This window comes from Limanda limanda, chromosome 3 (assembly GCF_963576545.1).
Source record: "Limanda limanda chromosome 3, fLimLim1.1, whole genome shotgun sequence".
Lineage (NCBI taxonomy): Eukaryota > Metazoa > Chordata > Actinopteri > Pleuronectiformes > Pleuronectidae > Limanda > Limanda limanda.
The window spans coordinates 10357487-10380730 of record NC_083638.1 but is presented as its reverse complement, the minus strand read 5'-3'; the positions used below and the strand labels follow the sequence as shown (position 1 = coordinate 10380730).

At 44.0% G+C, this 23244-nt stretch overlaps 1 protein-coding gene across 1 annotated transcript in view; it reads right to left on the bottom strand.

Annotated features, from left to right (window-relative positions):
• LOC132998931 (protocadherin-9) overlaps positions 1-22597 on the bottom strand; it is a 189759-nt gene extending 167162 nt beyond the window's left edge. The window contains exon 1 of the mRNA XM_061068683.1: positions 19562-22597. Coding sequence (XP_060924666.1) covers positions 19562-22597 — 3036 coding nt within the window. The remainder of the gene's footprint in view (positions 1-19561) is intronic.
• Between the last annotated feature and the right edge of the window lie 647 nt (positions 22598-23244).

The following is a 23244-nucleotide window of genomic DNA, read 5'->3' as shown; positions in this document are numbered from 1 at the left end:
GTCACACGCAATAAAAATAGCAGATATAAATCATTTCTTTAATCAGTGCAAAGGTAACGGTGAACTTACTGCCGCTAAATCTCTCCACGAGGCGAGAGTACAGGTTATCTGTGCCGAATTGGATACTTCGGCCCACCGAAGCAAAGCAAAGAAAGCAATTGTGCAATTGTGAGACCTCATGGAAGGTTTTTATTGTCGTGGTCGTTAACTGTTGTGTCGCCGCACACACACACACACCTCCAGGAGCCAAGAGAGCCTTGAGCATGTAAAGAAGTCCTGCGGCAGATCACCAGGGCGATGCGGATGGTACAAACGATAGCATGGAACACACTTGGCGGCACGTGGACACGGAGAAGCTCAGCGCAGACGGTGTGAATACCGGGAGGTTAGGCAAACAAAACAGATTGCACATGAATGACAATGAGGCAGAAAATTGGCGAGAGCGGCAGCAGACAACAGCGGAAGACTGCGAAGCAATATTGCATGAGGGGATTTAAAACATGCAGGTAGGCTGTGAAGTGGGTCTGTGAGTGCACATGCTGCCACTGCCACCCTGCAAACACACCCACGTACCCTCCGTTCTACTCCCTCTCTCTCTCTCTTTCTCTCCGTGTCTTACTCTATGCCTCTCGAACTCATTCACTCATAGAACCACAGAAAAAAAGAGAGTGGATGGTCAGTACGGCAAAGGCATTAGAGGTTAAGGGATGAATTTCCCAGCATCTTTTGCCTTCGCCTGTGACCATCTGCCTCTTTGGCAATAGTCTTCCTCTCCTGAGGTTAAACTCCAAATTGGCAGCCAGCTAAGCAGCCGCTTAAGAGAGCAGGGTTCAGGTGGGTGAAATCAAATAGTTATATACTGTGTTATACACTTTGGTTAAGTGCATATTGAAAACAAGAAGAGAAGAAAAATGGGGCCTTCTGCTAAATTGGGCTGCTGAAACGTCGCCTTCCAACAAACAAGGGATGGAGAGAGAGAGAGGTGAGGTAAGGGGAAATTGACAGGCAGATGGCGAATGATGAAAATAGAGAAATAAATTAGGGAGCAAATACATAGGACTGAATGAAATGACAAGAAGACAGACAGAGAACAGGAGCGAAATGAAATACAGGTGTGAAAAATACAAATCAAGAAAGAGGAAGATAGAAGGGTAAGGAGAAAAATCAAAGGTGAAATAATTGCAGACTGGCTTATTTCTCATCACTGGTTGGCAAAAAAAAACCCAGATATACAATATGTAAAGAGGAGCTTGTCCCTGACTTAGCCTGAGATTCCGTCCCTGCACTCAAGCTGAGACAGACAATGAATACTGACAGAGAGAGAAGAACAGGAGCAAAAGGAAGATGAAAAAAAACAAATGTCAGGTTAGTATTAAGTCAGAATCTTAAGCCAGCCCTCTCATCTCATACCACACAGGCGAGCGCTCTCCAGAAAACCTAATAACTAGAATCAGAGGTTCACAATAGCCCATTTTAATTAGATTTCCCAGCGCTGATTTTTCTTATGCAAAATAGCGAGGTAAAGCTAAGAGGCGGTGACACTTCTAGGCTGGGTTTTTAGTTTTATTAGCAATGTGTGGCAACAAAAGGCAGATTTACTACTGGACCACCACCACCCATCGGGCACCGCTCCCACACTTTCATGGTTACCCCACATTCAGCCTGGCATCCCAAAACACCACCCTCTCTTTTCCCTCGCTTTCAAACACACAAAAGGACCAGCAACCAGGGACATAAAAATAAATTAGGATTATGGACTATTGTATGATTGACACTGTCACCAAAGCACAAAAGAATTAAATAATTGCTGTCAATGTGAAATGTAAGCCATTGACAAAAAAAAAAAAAAAACAGCTTGATCTAACGCAGAATGGAGCCTGTGTTGTCTTTCTCTGTAAATGTGGGAGCACATATTTGCATGTGTGTGTGTGTGTGTGTGTGTGTGTGTGTGTGTGCGAGCTCGTTGGCCTGGCAGCAGCTACTCAGAAAGTAGGACTGAGAGCCTGTTACAGCAGTCCCAGTGTGTGGCCTCCCTTGGCACACAAACACAAATTAGCTGAGGGACGACTGCTGTGGCAGAAAGCTTCACTGCAGACAAAACCTCTTAATATTCTTTCCAAGTCCATTAAGGCCTCAAGAGATTGGCCGGGATTGATTGTTTGTGCTTGATATTACCGCGGCCTTCAAGACCAGATCCTCATCGAAAATTAGAGATGGCATTTGCTAAAGCCTGAGGAATTGAAAAACTAAATACAAACCTGTGCGTTGTTATTATCCCCGAAATGAGGACTGATGGAGGAAGCCTTCATCTAATTAACAAATACCTGTTGCCATTTCTTTTGAGCCTCAGGGTTCATTGACAATTTGACTGGTTTTCCAAATCAGTGATTTACACTTATTTTTATATGTCACTGTGTCTTCTGGAAAGATCGACTTTTTTCCAGTCAATTATTCAATTAAGGCGGTGACCTCTCCACACCCCCTCAACAAACACACACACACAAACACACACACATACACACACACAAACACACGTATACACACCCACACGAGGAGAAGAAAGGATTCATTCTTGTGAAGCCCTTATGCAGGCACCCAGGTGCTGAACAGCATCACATACTGCTTTAGGTTTTTCCTTTCAAGATTATGCATATGTCAAATATTAGGAAAAGCTAAACAATATTTCATGACTAAGTGGATAATGTGGCAGTTTTAGGAATATTTTTAGTTTTGATCATTTTATCTCAACCCTGAAAGCAACCTGGTAAAGTTGAAGTCCAGGATTAATGACGGGATTATTGCTCGCCTACTCTCTGACTCTCCGGATGTGGGCTGCGTAAGGCTGCCATGGGGCGTCAGTTTCTCCTCCCTCCTCCCTCCTCCCTCCTCCCTCCTCCCCTCCTCCCTCTTTCCTCTCCACGGGCCTGTTACCATTTCAAAAAACCTCCTTTGCTCCAGGAAACAACAACAACCTCTAAGCCAGTATCCTACACGCTGAGAGGTTTTCACAAAGATTGGGATCATGCAATCACACAGTCAAATGTTTTGTTGTTTCTTTGAAGCATTTTCTTTGCAGGGCCGTGACCACCTCAAGGACCTCCCTGGCTGAGTGCTACCCGAGAAGATTTCAAATGGTTAAAGAAATACAAACAAGCTACAGAGTTTTTTCCTGGTGCAGCTACACCATTCTCCAGCACTGACACAGGACTGTGGAGATCGATCTTAGTTTATAAGGTTACCTCTATAAACACAGCAGAGGCTGTCTGGAGCTATAATCTGCTGATGATGGTGCAATGAAACATCGGCGGATCACCAAAGTGACAATAATTCAACCTGAGTGAAACGAGAAGATATTATTTTGAACCCCAAACGTTAGCCTCATGTTGAAACTAGTGGAAGAGTCAGGGATCGCCAAAGTCATCAGGAAAAATCATGTGAAAACCTTGGATATCTGCACCAAATTTCATGCCTATCCATTGAATACTTGATGAGAAGTTTATGTAAAAGCCAAAAATGCCAACCTGTTGCTAGTGTCAATGGAAAGTTTAGATTAAAAGGCAGTTGGGTTCATCCTCAGGGGACTTTGAATAGCTCTTTAAATTTAATGGCTCTTTTATTTTGTCGAGTCTTCTCTTCATCTATTTCAGTTAGTTGTACTCCTGCTATTGTAAATTTGCCGACCAGATTTTCCTGTTCACCTGTTTTCAATAATCCAATCTGATGTTCTTGTATTTATACCACCTGTGGTTCACTTCCCGTTTGCCAGATTGTCCTTGGTATCCTGGCAGACTAGCTGTCTGGATATTAAAAGTTCCTTTTGACCTCTGATTCTTTATCGACCTTGATTATTGTAAGTTTGGGCGCTTTGGGAATCTTTGGACTTTTTAATTGTGTTTTAAGCCTGTTGCTCATCTGCCTTGTTAGAGTGTTTGTATTGTATATGTACTATAGACAGCAAACTTACAAACAAAGGTAAAGCGCAACGTCAAGTATTCATCGTCATCTGACGTGGGGAAACGTAATGTAATCAAATTTGTTCAAACTTGATTTGGGGTAAAAGTGACAGCCCTGCTATCTCTATAGTCCCAATTTCTTTTATCACCATAATATAAATAGACACAACGTTTGACATGTAGCATATCCATGTGCCTGTGCAGTGTGATTGAATCCATGTGATGTGCTTCTTCCCATATGGCACAGAACACGTGTTATATTTCTAAGACAGCTAGACATCAGTGTGGAAAGATGTGATTTAAAATGCCTGCATGAGGTTCTATTGAATTTTAGGCCCAGTAACACGAACGGCGGCCTATAGAGAATAGACATTGACTGTGTGGGTTAGCATGAACTTCACAGCCCATCTGTAGCCTGAAACTAACAACTCATTTGGTTTCACGCTGAGCCGTCAACACTTCCACAGGCCTTCATGGAACAAGAAAAACTGTTTTGCCAATATGGTGAGTTCATGTCTGGTACAGATCCCTTTTGTGTGATTTTTGATGTTTGTATCTGTTTGCTGGAGCAAGACACAATGAGGAAGATCAGTGCAGCAGCATGAGAATTGTTCTCTACAGAAATACTGGAACGTTCTATTTTCTTTGCAGAGCGCACACCACGAGTTTTATCCTAAACTTGCATCATGACATAAAAACAGATGCTCTAAAGACCATATGCTCATTATGAATCAATAAAACCATTCTTTGATCAAAACAACATAATCAAAGATCAAAACTCCTACATATTAATCTGTCTAATCTGTGCAGCGTGTTACATTACACTCCCTCCCTCCTGCTCTGGTAATGAATATCCTGCCAGAGGCCGGGACTATTAATAAGTGGACACACACACGCACACACACAGACACACACACACACAGACACACACACACACACACACACACACACACACACACACACACACACACACACACACACACACACACACACACACACACACACACACACACACACACACACATATGCTTCCTGCTGTGAACTTATGGACCAGAGCAAAGCGGCCACTGATCTCTATGGGTGAACTTCTTAGAGCTTTGTGGAACACTGTATGTGCTGAAGCAATACACTCACTCACACACACACACACACACACACACACACACACACACACGCTCGCACACACATGCGCCATTCATGGGGGATTCCATGTGATGTATGGCCTGGGGCATCCACAGTCCAGAGTCTGTGGTGGTGAAGGAACCTGATTGTTCCCGGGACAGAGGCTGAGCTGCTTTCTGGGACACTGAAGCACCCGACCAGGCCTGTAGCGGGTCACATGTCACATGACGGGACGGGGCCACAGCTTCTTTTTTTTTTTTTTTTTTTTTTACAGATTTAGAGGGACGGGGGTAAAAAGGGGCAAACAAGGGGCGGCCGTGTTACATCCAGTCGTGTCAGAGTCAATCGTTGTAATGTCTCGAAATGCTTTGGCAAACTTTGATTTCAACTTGTGATGTGATGAATAATCACTCGTTTTGAGTCTGCAACAACCTCAACAACCACAAGATCCACTGCTGACTATTATTAGATTCATGCATGTTCTTGTTGATAAGCGTGATAAAAGCTCTGTGGACCGACAGCCAAGCAAACAAACCAACAGGACGGATCACGTCCCCCTTCCTTCACATCTCAAGCCTCTCTGCAGCCCTGGAAAGAGCGTCCTCCTGCTTTTTATCTCTTTTGCATGGCAAATGTTCCCCTGCTTGCTCTGCTACTGGCGCTCTGCCTTCTGAATATCACAACTGAAAGCCGCCATAACTAACTCACACATTTTTAAAAAAAATGGAAAAGCAGTTGTGGCAGGAAATAGAAAATAAATCTGGGTGCATATAGCCATTATCAGGCCCCGTTATCGTCAGAGGGGAGTCTGTGGAGAGAGAGAGGGAACCATGCTGGGTCTCTATGTGCGCTGAGAGATAGGGGAAACCAATTTTCACCTCCTGCCTCCTCGTCCCCATCACACTGCTTGATTCAGCTCCTGCTAACTCTGCACCACCAGGACTAAATCATTTCATCGGAATAAGCTAGCCAAATGTTTTACACCTCTGCGTATTACCGAGTGGTGCTAGGGCGCCGGTTCTCCCTTCTGTGCCGAGCATCTCTTCTTGTCCCGTTTTTTGCTGTAACAAAGAATTGCAGGACTGTGCAGCATCTGTGCTTTTGAGGGTTGCAGAGACGGAAAGTGCACAAAATAAGGAGGGGAGGGTATTTTAAAACCCTGCCATTTCTTACACCCCCGACGATAAAACAACATACAAGCCATATTTTATGTTTGCGTTAAATATTCCCATGTGAGGCACCTCTATGACAGCTTATTCTCGGGCAGATTTATCACAGCCCTTATCTACTCAACTCACTAGACAAAGGCGAGGCACGCAGCCTACACTGTAGCATGCTGATGCCCGAGGCACAAGACAAAGCATACAATCAATACAAATCTGCAGTCTATACATTGAGTAGGAGTGGGTTGACACACATCCTTCCAGCAGCCATACATCACAACTTCTTATCTAATTAGCTCCCTGAAGAGCACTATACATCCGCTAATTCACTTCATATCTCTCATTGTAGTCGGAGGAAAAGCACACACCATCCAGAGCTGTTGCTCTTTGTTGTTGATGAAGGGAATCGATTAATGATGTAGGACGGCTTTAAGGAAATATATAATCAGTCTTAACACCAATGAATCAATTGGCCTCGTTCAATCTACCAAGGGGAATAATTTATACTTGATTCTATGATGTGCTGCGGTTCAATCGGAAGGATCAAGCCTCCCAGTGCTAATACCAAGTCAGCTGCAGCTCTCATCTGGAGCAAGAGATACACACTATACAGTTACTTTGTTCACAAATTGTGTTCCTTTTATTTAAGGGAACACATTAAGTCACTAATTAACTGCCAACAGAGCAAATCAAAGCAAAATAAAACGGTGTCACGGACCTCAGGTTTAGATTGTATTTCTGGAAACAAGCTGTTCACGGTCATAAAGTTATTAATAACGTCAGCATTAATATTGAGTATGAAATGTCCCTTGTATTTCTTAAGCTTCAATGGGAAATCCCCATACAACAATCATATATCTCGCTTTAAATCAGAGTGTTTTTTCCCCCTGTGAGAATCCACGTGGAACCGGCTACAGATCCCTTAGAGAACTGTGTGTAAATATCATATTTAACAGCACCAACAGCCCAGAAGTAGCGGTTTAGTTTCAATCCTGTTGAAGTATCGTATATCGGAGGAGAGTACAGCTCGGTGCCTGTCTCTTCCTCTTGCTATGAGTGTTTTTTGTTATTTATCCGGGGTAGATTTACCAAGTACAAATGCTCTCTTCCAGGAATATCCTGCTCCACGCTCATACAAGTTCACAGCAAGCTGCCCGGTTCAACAACCGCCGTCTCCACTGAAAAACCCCACTGGTGCAGGAAGGGGTTAAGTGCCTTGCTTAAGGGCACCTCAGTGGTGGTTTGTCTTCCCCCGGTCTAATATATCTTGCATGTCCAAGGATGGACCCGGGAACCTTTCGGTCAAAGGTTCACTTTTGTAACCTAAAGGCCTTTCCTCTCTCTTAGGGTTGAGGTTTTAAGCATTTTTCAGTCTGTCCCTGGAGGCAGAAGGAAAAAGCAAAGTAAAATTTGCCTCAGGCTCCCTGCAGTGTGACCACTGCAACTTCCCTTCAATAAAGAAATATTATCCATACATTAGAGTGGATGGGCTAACCCTCCCTCTCCCTGCAACAGCGCTCTGTATTTCACTGCCGTCCTGGAGGATTCTGGGCTGTTACGGGAGGAAATGAAAATAGTCTCTTCTCTTTGACTTGACTCAAACCCATTTGGGGATTAAATCTGAGGAATGCACTCACCTTTCTTTATTTCCACCCCCAAAAGGGAAGAAATATGAGTGACTAGATAATGGTTGGGGAGAGATTACACTAGAGGAAAATGTCAGTGGAACTAGACCACGCTGTCATTAGAGGGAAATGTGACAGCGGGTGCATCAGCAGAAGAAATGAAGAAATATATAAATAAAACAAAGCTGAAACTCCTGGGCTCCTCTTCGAGTGTGTGGCTGATGCTGCTTTTAATTTAGTGCAGTGGTGTCGGGAAGATGACTAATTTACAGAAGCTCCCAGGAAGCACTCAAAAAGCACATGGAAAGATATGGGAATAAACGCTCACGTCAACATGCTTGGTAAAAAACAAATTGAGTCAATTATTTGGCGTAACAGAAACATCACATTAGAGATTCAGTATCTCCTGTTGTTTCCTGGATTTATCTCTAAAATGTTCATCATAACTCACCTGGAACCAAAGATATGAAATCACCAAGAAGAATTTAATGTGTTTTTATCCTGACTCTTTCTCGTCATTCTCCCACTTTGTGTTTTATAACAGAGGTCTGATCTGAATCTATATTTTCCTGTAAATTATATATCTGTCACACAGCCAATACATGGTATTTAAGAAATCTTCATACAGTGCATTGCCTCCATTCAGTAATGGTAGTGCTGCGTTAAACACGATGCAAGAACATTATAACTTTAATGACAGTGTCTTAAAAACCATTACAGATGATTATAAGGCTGCTCCCAATCTCGGCTTTAACCTCTTAACTCTGTGCACATCATCAGGAAAGCTGCACACACCACTTGGTAAACACCCCCACTGATATTTATAGAAATGTTTCTTCCTACTGTGCACTTTACAGGGACCTTTGTTTCTGACAGCGTGACCAATCAACTGGACTTTTTCTTTTCAATTTGGGGCCTTAATCTTTTCAACACATTAAAGGTCTCCGCTGTGGCTGAGCAGCAATTCCATTTCATCTGTAAATGTATGCAGCTACACAGATTTTTATTTCCAGCACAGATAAATATAGCTGCATCCTACATACTGTCTCCAAAACTGCACAGTAGTTCATTCACTCGACTACTTTTTAACATACTTTATTCTTAAACTTTGACTGATTTAATAATGCCTGACTGGAATGGGCTTTTTGCTCGGCCAGTGGAAATGCTGGTTGCAGCTCTCCGTCTGGAACTGGAAGAGTGACCTGGAATAAATGAGCTGGGGCAAGTAAAGACCAGCTGCAGGAATCAGTCCACAGAATCCTGAAGCTGCTGCACAAAGACTTGTTCACCTGTTTATCAGAAGTCGGACGAAGCTCAGCTCGATACGCGGAACCGCAAACCGGAGCCGCCACCGCCGTCGTGAACGCTGCCGGGTCGCCTGTTTATTAATATTGAATGTATCGACACTGCACCTGATTGGACGTCTACCGATACACACGCCTAGTCCGAAGCCGATAAGATGAACGGTTCTCAAGATGTATGAGATTGGCCGAATTATTAGATTGATGATGCATCGCTGAAGATTAAACGGGCCGACAGTCTATTATGTAGTTAAATTCTGCTTCGGCTCAACCAGGTACAACAGTAAAAAGTCACACATCAGTGCATCCATAATAATGATCAAATATAAATCATATTCCTCCAACAGCCTTTCCTGCATACTAATGCTGTTTTTAATAATGTGCTTTTACTTAAGTAACGTTTTGAATGATGGTCTTCATTTACCGAGGAGTGTTTTTACCTTGTTGCGTTGCTACTTTTACTTCAGTTAAAGATCCGAATGCTTAAAGTGAATCATGTGTTTGACCACCTATGAGTCATCAATCAATCACGCTTATTGGCTTATTATACAGACCAGTGGGTAATGGCCATGCATAATGAAACAAGGGCTGCTCTGAGCCGGGGGGGGGGGAAGACCAAGGACAGGATCGGGCTGGTTTCTCTCCACACAAGGTAAAAAGGACATGTGACACAACATCATCCCCTGTGTGGATAATCGTGGGAGCGGATGTCATGTTCTGTCATGTGCTCTAAATTTTCCTCGATGACAAAGTTGTACAACAGAACAATGTGAACACGGGGGGGGGCGGGTTATCAACGTGCTACAAAGGCGGTGTGCGTGCCCATCGCTGTGCCTACACGGGCGTTCTGTGAAACATCTACACATGGAATTCAATTCATCTGGTCGCTTGTGGGGTTTCAGTTTCAATCTCTTTGTGAGAAAAGACTTTTGTCTCGTCTGCTATCTGCTAATTGCTCTCTCATTGGCAAAACGTGTGAGTTACATTTGTGCCACCGGCGTGTTAATTGAAAAAATGCTTTGCAGTAGAGAAAAAAAGGGAACATTCATATTCACTAACCACACTGTGCGTGCGGAGGTCACATCTGAGACCATTTCTAACATTGTCTGCAAATACACTCAAGAGCGAATAGAGGGAATAGTAAAGCTGCCGCAGTAAAAGCACCAAACTCAGTGAGAGCTCAGCATTTCCACAGATCCACGGAATCTTACAGTCTGACACTAAATTTGTAAATCTGGCCTCATGAGGTGGGGAGACGCTGACGGCACAACCTGATAAAATATTCACGGATGCAATACTAGCAACGGCTTTCCCATCGTTTTTTGGGGAAAAGAGGAAATATGATTATACTTTGGGTCAGAAGTCAGGTTTCAAATTCCAGTCAGTAAGTGCACACAGCTTTTTGAAAGTGACCGTATAGATGAGGTCAAACTCTAAAGCCTGGATTTATTTATTTATTTATTTATCCTCCCTTCTTTTTTTTTTTTCTCGCCCCCTCCTCGTCCTCACTCAAATGCAGACTAAGCTCCGCTTCGGGCTTTCAAACGGAGTGGACAGATTAAGCTGAGTTAGGTCTACTTTCCATAGATGTGTTGGCGTGGCACTTTGAAATCCACACTCTTCCCCTCCGCTCTTTCTGCAAGAAAAACCAGTTAAGAGGTGACACATCTTTGCTTCTTAAAAAATGGAAGGTGGCTGGAGATTAACACGACTGAGAGTGCCACTACAAAAAAAAGTCAGCTCTTGCAAAAGGGGAAAAGAAACAGTGTTAACAACGGTGTTTTGTTCTCTCACTATCTTCACAGATACCCGCCATGTACAGTACACTTCGACAGTGTTATTGTTTGTTATGATGGTGAATATGATAACGATGAAGATGATGACGAAGGCGATGATTTCACTTTGGCTATTTCTGTGCAAACAAGATTAGCATTGGGATTTTAAGATGCAGGTTTTTGCAGTTTGGCTCTGATGGATTCTTGCAGATGTGTAAATTAAGAGTTGCTGAGTAATGCAAGCCTCAACCAATCAAAATTAAACCTCAATCTGGCAAAAGTGAACATACACAAGGACATGTCCAGTTTAGGATGCAGTTTTAAGATTCTACCATCAAGTGAAGTCTGGGTGTAGTAGACATTTTGTTGAAATAAATGTTTTTGACATTATGTCTGACAATTAACCACATGTTGTAAGAATAAACCAGTTTCTTGGGGTAATTGTAAAAACTAGTCTTAAAACTAAGCAGATATTTGTGTTGAAAGAACTATTATCTCCACTGAGGAGGTTACATTTTCACCTCTGTCCATTGTTTGCTGGCTGGTTGTTTGTCTGTTTAAGCAAAATCACAGAAAACGTGGAATGATGCTGTTATAAACCCATCAAATTCTGGTGTGGATCCGGGAATTATTTCACTTTCTTCCACATTGCACTTTTCAATATTTTCAGTGTTGAATTCATCGATCTTGATGAGGAAAATCAGAAGGAGGGTTCGAAGGGCTGACATCTGTGAGTGTGTGAAATCTGGTGCAGCTCAGTTGTATTTAAGGGGACTTTTGGCAGAGGAATGCAAACTATTGAGTGCTTCTAGTTTGTGGCTGTAACGATTCTTCCTCTTTTTACAGCTTGTGAAGATATCACATCTTACTCCAAAGTACGAGACGGTGGCGCTTCCTATTTAAAAGACTTTGGAAGAAACCAACACTAATGGCTCCCTCAGACAGCTGAATTGAAGAATCCAGTTTTTAATGAAACTAAAACTATGGCTCTTTTGTTTTCCTATATCTTACTATACATATTGAAGATGTGCAGAAAACTGTCCCTTCACCACCAGCACAGAGAAAAACAAACATCACAGACAGTAAATCTGTCAATGACAACATGTGGATGTGAGTTGTGTTTTGAAAGAGTCAATGTCCACAACAGATGTTTGCGAGCAGCTGCTGACTTGATCCCATTGACTCGCATGTGTTTAGGCCAGTTCGGTTATAAACTCAGCATTCTGCCTCCGAGCTGCACGTGCAGACACGAGGACGACATGTGTGAGTCTTTTAAGAGGGAAGGTTGAAGAAAAATCTCCCCCTAACAAACGCTGTCCCTCTTTAAATTAACTTTAAAATGAAATTGCACTGTCTCTGTGAGTGCATTATTACACCGGCCGTGCCTCAGTGACTCTGTGTGCCTCATTCCGAATAATGGATTGAGTCAAACCAGACATTCTTTTTGATTCTTAAAAAACACACAACCTGGCGTTATAGTACGCCGAGAGACTTGTTTACGGGCAAATTCAGATTAGAGCTGGTTTCACACATAGCGGCACATTGCAGTTCATACATTAAGTCTTGTCACAACATCACAACGAGAGAACAAACAGACAAATTAAAAACAGGAAAGAAACCGTCTCTTTGAAACATTTATTATGAAATTATAAAGGTAGAATAGCACTGTTCAAATAAAGCTTTCAAAGACAGAATAGGAGTTGCATTGTACGGAATAATTGGCAGAGTTTATTTCAAATGTAATTTATGTATACCCAGCAATGAAAAAAAAAAAAAAAAAAAGAGAAGGAGAAGGAAGAAAGGCAGGGGGGGCAAATAAATAAAAAAAGAATGAAAAACAAGTTCATTATTGTTTAACACAGCACATTAGGCAAGATTACCAGGAGTTCAATTTACATGAAACATCGCATATATACAAGAAAGATTTACATGGATGAGGGTTACACAGTCTCTGTGAGCTATGGCGCCCGGTGGCAGAGCAGTCAATGGCAGTCACATTTCAAGTCAAGTGCGGCTCTTTGCTGGAGGGCGGTTTTGGCTGGCAATGCCATTATCACAACTATTAGTTTAGACACTGGCTTACGCTAGTGACAGAGCGGCAGCCCGTGTGTCACTTGACACAACAACCCGACGACAAGGACCCGTCTCCCTCTGGGGTTGTCATGTCAGGACACACAGCGCCACTTTGCCCGTCTTTCACACACACACACACACACATTTCTCTCTAATGATAAAGGGGGGGAGTGGACGGTTAGCAGGAAAGAAAGTGGGACTACGTGCTGAACACAAAGCACCCTCATCCGTCACAAATGATCAGAACACAAAGCAGATCACACCCTCGGTGATTTAACATAGCATGTAGCAGCACTGACCCCAATAAAACATGGGTGAGAGGTGCGGACTGGAGACGGGACCGGGGCATGGGCGGGGGGGTAGGGGGGGTTGGGGGGGGACAAGGGGAGAGGGTGGAAGGGGCCGAGTGAGGAGTGGAGAGGGGGAGATGGGTTGTTGGGAGTGGGGGTGAGGAAGGGGCATTCAAACAATGAAGTAGCATCATAACTTCATCTTTTTTCTTTTTTTGTTGTATATATCATATTTGTTTTTTTGTAGACAAGCAAGCAGTCAAGAAACATTTTCTTCCACCCTCTACTCTTTGTATCTGAGGTCAATTTGAGAGAATCCAGAAGCGATGTTGTCACCTCGAGTGTTTTTAAGCTGCGTTTTGTCCTCAGTTCTTTTTTCCATCGTCGTGCCGTGTTGGAATAAATATGGAGCCAGTATGTCAACTTGATTGATTGCCTTCGAAAAATGGGAAATGTGTTTTGTGGATTAGTGAAAACATGGAGATGAATTAAGTAATGACAGTTCCACAAAAGCCACAAAGACTTTGGTGGGGTTTTTTTGTGCATGCAAAACATTAATTTCACAAAGCAAACCCCCTGAAGATTGTTCATCAATCAATTTGCTTTGAGAAATTGCAAAAATGGATGATAAATTTGAAATGAATTGGTTGCCAGCCAAAAGTGACGGACAAACAACAAACCAAGAAAGCAAAGAAGAAATCACTAACGTGCGCACACACACACGCACACAAACACACACACATAAGGCCTTTTGATAAATGACAGTTGTCATTATCAAAATTGCACATGTAAAAACAGTACAATGACGAGTCATCTCAACACAAAAATGGTTAAGACGGACATGGAAATGATTTAAAATGCTCACAAAAAATCGAATGTTATTCCTGGTAATTTGCCTTCGTCTGTGTGTTTGCAGACAACAACGTAGAAAAGAAAAAGGTTATAGATAAATAAATAAATATAAAGATATTAAAAATCAGTAGCACTTCATTTTTTTTCTCGACAGAGGAAAACATATAAATGAACTCCACAGTTCAGCCAGTGTACCACCATGGGGCTTTGATTTATTTTGTTGTTTTGTGCAGACAAAACTGGATCCCCCTTGGGGCAATAATCTACTCTGGTAGTACTCACAACCACTACCTTAGTATAGCCCGCAGTCCATTTCATTTCCTTTTACCCGCCTAGACATAGAGGACATGACAAGTTTTTTAAAGAAATACAATGTTCTCTGCAGTAAGGAGCCAGCAAATCCTCCACTGATGATTTAGAGCTTTGATAGAAACTTCACTCACAGACTTATTGGCTTACTATCTCCCCATGGCTACGTTTGTTTTGAGGATCTGTTACATTTCACTCGCTAAGAGTATGCAGGAGTCAGGTTTCTTCTCCATTCATCTACCTGCATTTGCTATATTATTAAACCGGTGTGGGCAGCAGACCCAATTGTAGACAACACAGAATTTGCTCAAAGACTTGGTTAATTAGTGTCTTTACGGTTATTTATCCACTTCCTCTCACGTGGAGGAGATACAGCGAGATTTTTTACACCGAGGTGTGTCCGCATTTTTCGAGAGAAATTTAAATCCGCTGGAACGTCTTCAGAGGAGAGCATCACCGACGTGTACAGTGTAAGAGATCACAGGCGCCGTCTCGCTAAGAAGTGACAGGACAGCTGAGGAGAAGGATGTATGATCACAGTCGGCAACAATCACTGGCCTCTCTCCATCTTCCTCCTTCAGAGCGCCAAACTCTGTGTCAGCACAACCCAGAAGATATTGCAACCGACTTTTCCCCTCAGGTGCAACATTGTCATAGTTCATTAATCTTCTCAAACTTCTCCCGCTGCCATCAGCCCCCGTACGTACTACTAATCCCCTTATTAATGTGGCAAATGAACCTGCACAAGAAGGACGACTCCCCCACGGCTCCGTAATTACAATGGTCTGTACAAACTCCTGTTTGCATAGAACGTCCATTCATTAAAAATACTGACAAGACATCTCCTGGAGAACGTTCCTCCTCAAAGGTCTCTCTCCCGTATCGCTCACTTTAAACAGCAATACTACATCTGCTGCATTTTGTGAAAGCAACTTTACTGCAGCGGTCACAACAAGATAAAGAGGGGGAGGGGGGATAATATGCGAGTCTGATGCAGGGAGACCGAACGTAATTTAAAGCAGAACATCTCCAGAATTATTTTGATTAAGTCAACCTGTTGTCAGTTGTTCTATACGTGCTGCATCTACAGTGAAGCTGCACAAAAGGGAGCTGTTATACTCTGTCCCTGGAGCTAATGCATGATTTGTGCTGTGGAGGAGCACATCAGAGCCGTGTGGGAGAAATGAGCTGCACGTCCACGGCTCCGTTCTTTCCTGCCAGGCAAGAAAATAACTAATAACCCACAGCAATTACGCCTTTTTTTTTTTTTTTTTCCACACATGAGGTGCTCAGACCACACAACTGAAAGCCCAGAATTGTGCTCCATGACATATAACGTCGATTACCATAACAAAGCGAGAGGTAAAAGAAGTCGCATCTTGTGCATCTGCAAGAACATACATATTAATCTCTACACATTGTGTGCAACAGAAAATGAGCAGCCTCATCTCCACGTTCGGAAAAGAGACAGAACCTAAAGTGTGGACAGTAATTGCACGATGTTTTCACGACTGCCCTCGGTAAGAGAATGTTAACGTGTCCATAGTATGAGCCCTGGGACGCCGTGCACAGGATACGTATGAATGCACAGCTGCTCATGGGCTCATGTTGTGTGAGTCAACAACATCTATGTCAAAGACGACCGAGAGGAAGAAGGAAGAGTGAGGGTGAAACGGCGAGAGGATTAGACTCGGTTTCTTAGATGCTTGTGTTGCATTGTGAAACTAGGACAGTGTTTTCATGCTTTTTTTTCTCCCTCAGTGTTGTTTACACTAATGTAGGTCCCTGGAGGGTAAATCATAAGTGGAGGGAGAAAAAAACGAAAAAGCAAAGGGAAGGATTGCTCCTATTGCTATCAGCAAAGTTTGGGGTCTCTATACAAGCTGTCATGATTCCAGTGTGTGTTTGTTTGTGATGACACTGTTATGTCTACTGCTGCGTCCTCTGAGAAGAAGACGACAACACTGACAACCTTCATCCATCGCTGTTGCTCTTCACCTCCGTCCGTTCTGCTCCCTTGTTTATCAATTTCCTTTCAGTTTTCTTATTCATCGATCGCTGCTGATGCTGCAGAGATGTGACTCTTGAGAAAATGGTTTTTCGATTTGTACGGACCGGGTCAATTTTGAACGGTTTCGACTGAGCTCTGCACACCATTGTATTTTTTTAATGTCTTCCCTCATTTGCTTATTTCATGTCAACTTCTGGGCAACACTGTGTGATTGATTTTGGTTTGTTGCTCGTGAGGCAACAATGCAATGTGGTAAATTTCCTGATGGTATCAGAGTCTGTTGTTGACGCTTTAAAAAACGATTCAGCGTCTCACTGGCCGCAATTTCAATATAGTCCATAAGAGCACATTTTAGAAATGAAGAATAATCTAAATGATATTGACTTTTCGATCTAGGTGTATATAAGGAGCCTGTTAATATTGGAGTTCTTATCTTTTTTGCCAAAGAGCTTCTTCTCTGCAGGGAATATGATATGATAATCCGATGATATTACCTTTTGGATATACTGTCTGTATAAAGATTCGCTCAAAGGTAATTGGTATTTTCGGCTTTTTTTCTTTTTAGATTTGTTATCATCCTCTCTGTTTTTTTTAACTCAATATGCCAGGAGAATATAAAAAAAAAACAAGAATGGGATACACTGGATGGGCATCTACTCGTCAATGCTCATGAAATGGAGACGACATGCGCATGTCAACACAAACAGTCGCACTGTACAAGAAAAATCTAAATATGGAAGTCCAAATGACAATGATAGCATACCCTGCGTTAGCCAGTTAATCATGTCCACGGAGTTATTGATTTCCCCACAATCCATAACTGCCACTTAGCCTCCAACATGAGCTGTAATTTCTATGTAAGTTGTTTTTTCGGAATGAGTTATTACTAATAACCAAAACCAAATATGCCTGGAGAGTCTTCATTAAAAATGTCCAAAGACAATTAGCTAAGAGTGGTTAGATAAATTACTTTTTTGAAAAGCGAGATAAGGAAGTATACCCTTGTGTGCAGACACGATAAATTAGTGCATATTTAAAGGTATTGCTACTGTGAAGGATATAGTTTCATTAATATACAAATATCATATAATTTGATAATGACCTTCATCGTTACATGGCACGATTGCAAGATATGGAATTCACGTCGCGATGACGGTATCGAATGAAGATGGCAAGATTGGCAAATCTCAGCTGAAGAGATTTGTGGGGTAGAATTAGACTGAGGCACAACTCTTATACAGTAAGATTTACATTTATGCTATAGACAAGTACACAGAAAGACATTTCAGACGACCACGTGTTGAGCGAGAGTATCTGCAGCAGTGCATCATTTCTGTCATCAATGGCAATGTATGGGACAAGCCGCCTCTGTTTGTGTGCTTCTTTGAATCATTCGTCAGAATTATTGATTCCAATAAATCTCGTGCTGGAATTGTGGGATGACTGAGCAAATCAATGAAGTTGTGCTTACAGTACGGTGTCATATCTCACGCGTCCTCCTCCGGGGTTGAATCCCCCTCGGGCGCCACCATCACCCATTTGAACGCCTCACCCCCCCCCCCCCCCCACCCACCCTCTCTCTCTCTCTCACACACACGCGCACACACATATAGTGGCAGAGTGAATGCCTCTTTTGACTTCTGCCTCTCACACAGAAACGCATTAAATCCAACCCCCGGTGCAGTGACCCGGAGGTATGCATCGATAGGAGCTGCACGGTGTGTCATCCCCCCGTGATTCCACTCTCTCTTTCCGGAGAGATCTTATCACTCAAATCTCCAACTGCCATTATCAATCTTCCCTGCGCAGCCGCCGCATCGTTAGGCGAGAGCGTTTTCCCTAAGAAGACCAACAAAAGGTTTTCACTCCTTTCTTCTCGTCCCTTGCATTTCTAAGTCCACTGCAGGTTGGCGTGGTGCCAGGCGGCGCCATGCAGCGCAACACTGCCACCTACAGGTTCAGTACCACCACCCATCGAGCCTGACCCACTGACGACGCTCTCACTCTGCCCCCCTTTTCTCCCTCAGCCCTCTCTCTCTCTCTCTCTCTCTCTCTCCCCCATCTTCTCTGCCGCTCCCTGGAATCTGTCCACATGTGTCCCATTAGATGGGAGCTGTGTGTTGTGTAGCGGTGCTTTATTAGCAGCAAAATTAATAAGGCTTTGATAGAAAAAATAAAAAAATCAGCATGGATTATGTTGAAATTTGAGGCTCATTATTGGCTAATCCTTTTTGAATTGGATGTGTATCAAGTTGCAGACGAGCTTCACTCAGTTCGCTGGTGTGCTTTGAGAGGAGGCATTTCATTCCAGCCCAGACGATGTAGCAAAGCCGACTGTGACATTCACAACACCACCACCGAGGACTAATTATCGAATGTAATTATTGCTGCAGGAGATGAAAAGGTTACAAGGTCTTTTTTTTCTTTTTTGTGATCGTTACAAGTCACACCAAAAAAACGAGGAAACGTAAAAATTTAAAATAAAACATGAATACACTCAGGAGATTTATGAGGAGAGAGGTGAAAGGTCAGCTATTCTGTTTGTTTTTTGATTTTTTTTGATTTTTTTCTGGGAGAATGTGTGCGGCGTTAACCACGATGAAAACAGTGATCTGAGTAGATAGGCAAGAAAAAAATGTTTCTTTCACAGAGAACATTGAGTCACACTTAATGTTATGGTGGTACACTTTAACCAGTGCTCTAACCTGGTTGCTGAATAGACAAAGTAAGGCAAGGCAATCACTCACCAACTTGCATTTTTGTTAAATATGAATTAAATATATAAATGAATGACAAGACATCAGTCTATAATTACCCCCACCCCCCCTCCCCAAATTATGCATGTGATTGTTGAGTCCATAATCATCTCCTTTACTTAGCAGTGGTTCAAGTAACTCTTCCTCTTTTTTTTTACTTAGAATTTGAGAAACAGTGGAACTTGCTGAAGCAGTTTGTCTCCTGTACTTTTTTTTTCTCAGCTGCTTCACAGTAACTTAGAGCGAGTCTCTAATCTAGACTGGCACTTTAGCACTGTGGAACAGGGCAGTTATAGGCAGTACTTATAGACCAGTAAAAGTGCTCTTTTACCTGCTGTCTGGTGTGCATGGGGCCCTTCGTCTTGAACCCTCCTTGGGAGCTGCACTCTGAGGCACTGAAGTGGTCGGAGCTGGTGGAGGACCTCTTGGAAAGGGTGTCACAGCCCCCGACAAATGTGTTATCCAATGGGAGCTCCTGAATCACGTGGTGCTTCTTCACCGACACCGGCGTGTCAGCCTTGAGGTGGAAGGCCGATTGTGGCGAGGCGGACTTGTAGTGCCGGGCCAGGTCGGGGCTGCTGGGTTTGAAGGTGGTGGTGGGCGTGGCATTCCAATCAAAGCGTCCAATCCCCTGCTCCTCCAGCTCGGTGGGCAGGCTGATGGTTCCGTTGATTGGCTCGTGGGCGGGGTCGTCGGGTTTGTTCCCCTCGATGGTGACAAAGTTGAGCAGGGAACTTTTGGGGGATTTCCTTTTCTTGCGCTTCTTCTTCTTGTTCTGCTTGTTCTCCGTGTTGGGCGACATCCACTCGGCGCCCTGCTTTTTCCTCTGTGCCGCTTTGAACCTGGACGCGTGGCGACAGCGCAGCAGCACGGTGACAAAGATGACAATGATCACCACAAAGGCGCCGGTGACAAAGGCTATCATGATGGTTAAATAGTCACCGCTTTGATACGTTTCACTGCTCTCCCCGATGTTTCGGTCTATGGGGGTCTCCATGGTGCGTCGGATGAGGTCATATATGAGAGTTGAGTTGCCCACAGTGTCATTGACGTACAGAAACACCAGCACCAGAGTGTGGAGAGATTTAGGATATCCCAGGTCACTGATATTGACGACTAATCTGTGTAAGCCTATGTCAGTCACGGCTGGTTTCTCCTCCAGAGTAATATTCCCTGTGACGGGGTCAATTCGGAACAGACCCTTGTTGTTTCCACTCACGATCGTGTATTTGAGTTCTGCGTTCATCCCGGTATCGCCATCGACAGCGAACACTTCCGCGACCACAGATCCCGGGATGGAGGAGAGCGGAACGAGCTTGAAGGACGTGTTGGAGGGGGGGTAGATGACGATGGGGGTGTTGTCGTTCACGTCGATGACATTGATGGTCACCTTGGCAGCTGAGGAGCAAGGGGGCCTGCCGCTGTCCACAGCCCTGACATCGAAAGTGTAGGAGCTCTGTTGCTCCCTGTCGAATGACACGTTGGATTTGATCACCCCGGAGTAAGGATCCAGTATAAAGTTCTCATTGTCATTCAGGATGGAGAGAGACACGGCAGCGTTTTCTCCGGCGTCTGAATCCGTCACAGTTATCACCCCCACAGTGCTGTACTTAGGGAGATTCTCCGACACAAAAAACTGAAAGTGGTTATGTGTGAACTTGGGGTTGTTGTCGTTTTCATCCAGCACAGTCACAATGACGGCTGCCTGCGTTTGCAGAGGGGGGGTCCCGTTGTCTCTGGCCGTGATGGTGAAGAGAAACCTGTCCTGGTCCTCCCGGTCGAAAACCCTGGACGCGGTCAGCACCCCTGTTTTGCGGTCCAGGTCGAAGAAGGATGCGTTCGGTCCCAGCTGATAAACGATCTCCGCGTTCTTCCCGCTGTCCTCGTCCGTGGCGGTGAGCGTGGTGAGGAACAGGTCGCGTTTGTTGTTTTCCATAACAGCCAGCTCGATGACTGGCTGAGTAAAAATAGGCGGATTGTCATTCTCATCCTCCAGCCTCACTCTCACCAAGGCGGTCTGATTCAGGCTCGGCTTCCCAGAGTCTGACGCCACGATCTTAAAGTTGTATTCCTTGGTCCCTTCGTAGTCCAGCAGCGCTGACGTCTCCAGCAGATACTGGTTGTCGTACACGGCTTTGAGGTGGAAGGGCACGTCCTTCTCGATGAAACAAATGACCTTGCCGTTGATGTCGGTGTCTTTGTCGGACACCGTGATGAGTGCAATCTTAGTATTGATGGGATCCTTCTCCGACAGGAAAACAGTGCCGTTAATGGGACTGATTATGTACCTCAGGTCTATATTAGGCGGATTGTCATTCACATCAGTCACATTTATGGTGACGCCGGCTCTGGCAGGACTGGAGCTGCCGTCACTGGCTAAAACAGAGAGCTTGTGAATCGCTGTTTCTTCTCTGTCCAGGGGTCTCTGCACCGTAATGAGGCCAGATGTTGTATTCAGTGCAAAGAGTCTTTTCGTGGCAGGAGACACCTGAGTCCCGAACACGTAACGTATCTCCGCATTCGCTCCCACGTCTGCATCCGTGGCCAGGAGCTGCACCACAGACGTGCCGATGGCAGAGTTCTCCGGTATGTGCACGTCTATCTGGTTCTCTTTAAACACCGGTCGGTTATCGTTGACATCCGTGACTGTCACTTGCAGAATGGCAGTGCTGGATTTCTGCGGACTGCCACCGTCCTCCACCTTGATCTTCATCACGTATGTGTCCTTCTGCTCTCTGTCCAGATTCTGCTGCACAATCAGCTGGGGCCACTTCTCCCCCTCAGGCGTTTCCACTATGTCTAAGCCGAAAGCACTCTGCCCGTTGATCAGCTCATACTTGTGCACGCTGTTGGGGCCAGTGTCTGGGTCAGTGGCAGAGGGAATAGCAAAGCGGCTGTTAATGAGCGTGTTCTCGGGGATAGAGATGTTGATCACAGGGGACGGGAACATGGGGGCGTTATCATTCGTGTCTTTGACGACTATTTTGATCTTAATCAGCCGGAAATAATCATTAGGCAGGATGACCACTTCAATTTCAAAGGAGCACTCGCTGTCCTCAAACGAGGGGCCGGGGCACAACTTCTCCCGGTCGATTCGGTTGGATGTGGTGAAAATCTCGCCGGTGCTGCTCAGAACGCGGACCAGGGGGTTGTCTCCCGCTTTGGAGACGAGCCGGTAGACCAGATTAGCACTTGTTCCAGTGGCAGCGTTTGTGTGGGATATGTTTAGGTCCTTTGGTATGTTTCCAATCAGGACATTTTCCTGCAACTCCTCTCTGATGGGGTAGATCAACTCTTGGGCTATCGAAGGATCGAGCCATATGCAGGCGAGCAGGGTGCCCAACAGGTAATAGTCTTTTAGATCCATGACGGTGTGAAATGTGCTTCCAGGCTGCACAGCTCGGGAGTTTCTTTTCTATGCAGCCGACGTTACAGGCAGCGACTCCTTGGATGTGACGACAGGAATCCTCCACAGACAAACCTACGAATACACCACAGGAGTTGCTCTTCAGTGAAATAGCCACACTATGCACAGTAATTCAATTTGACTAACAAAAAAACCAACTGCTCATAATTAGGTGTAAGGTCAACACTGATATATATATATTTTTTATTATAATCTGGACATAGGCCTTAATCAACAATCCATTAAAGAGAAATTCAACAAAAAACATTGCAGCAGCCCTTCATGTCTTTTCGCCCCATTTCTAATGCCTCCACATATTATGGTCACTAATTATTTCCAGCGCTTCCAAAAGCCCGTGGCCACAAAACTTCACAGCACATTGCACAGTCTTATTAATTTTAACACTTAAAATTGCCAAATTTAAAGATGCCGGGGTCTGTGCGTGTCGGCTCCTAAACGGATGAACACACGAATGAGTGAATGAATGAATCCTACAAAATGAGCTCAGTCAGATTTGTACATTTTTTGTCTGCTGTGATTTGAGAAACCTATTCTTATCTTACATACCCAAATCCGTTCCAGCTCAGGCGAAGAAGAAGAAAAAAAAA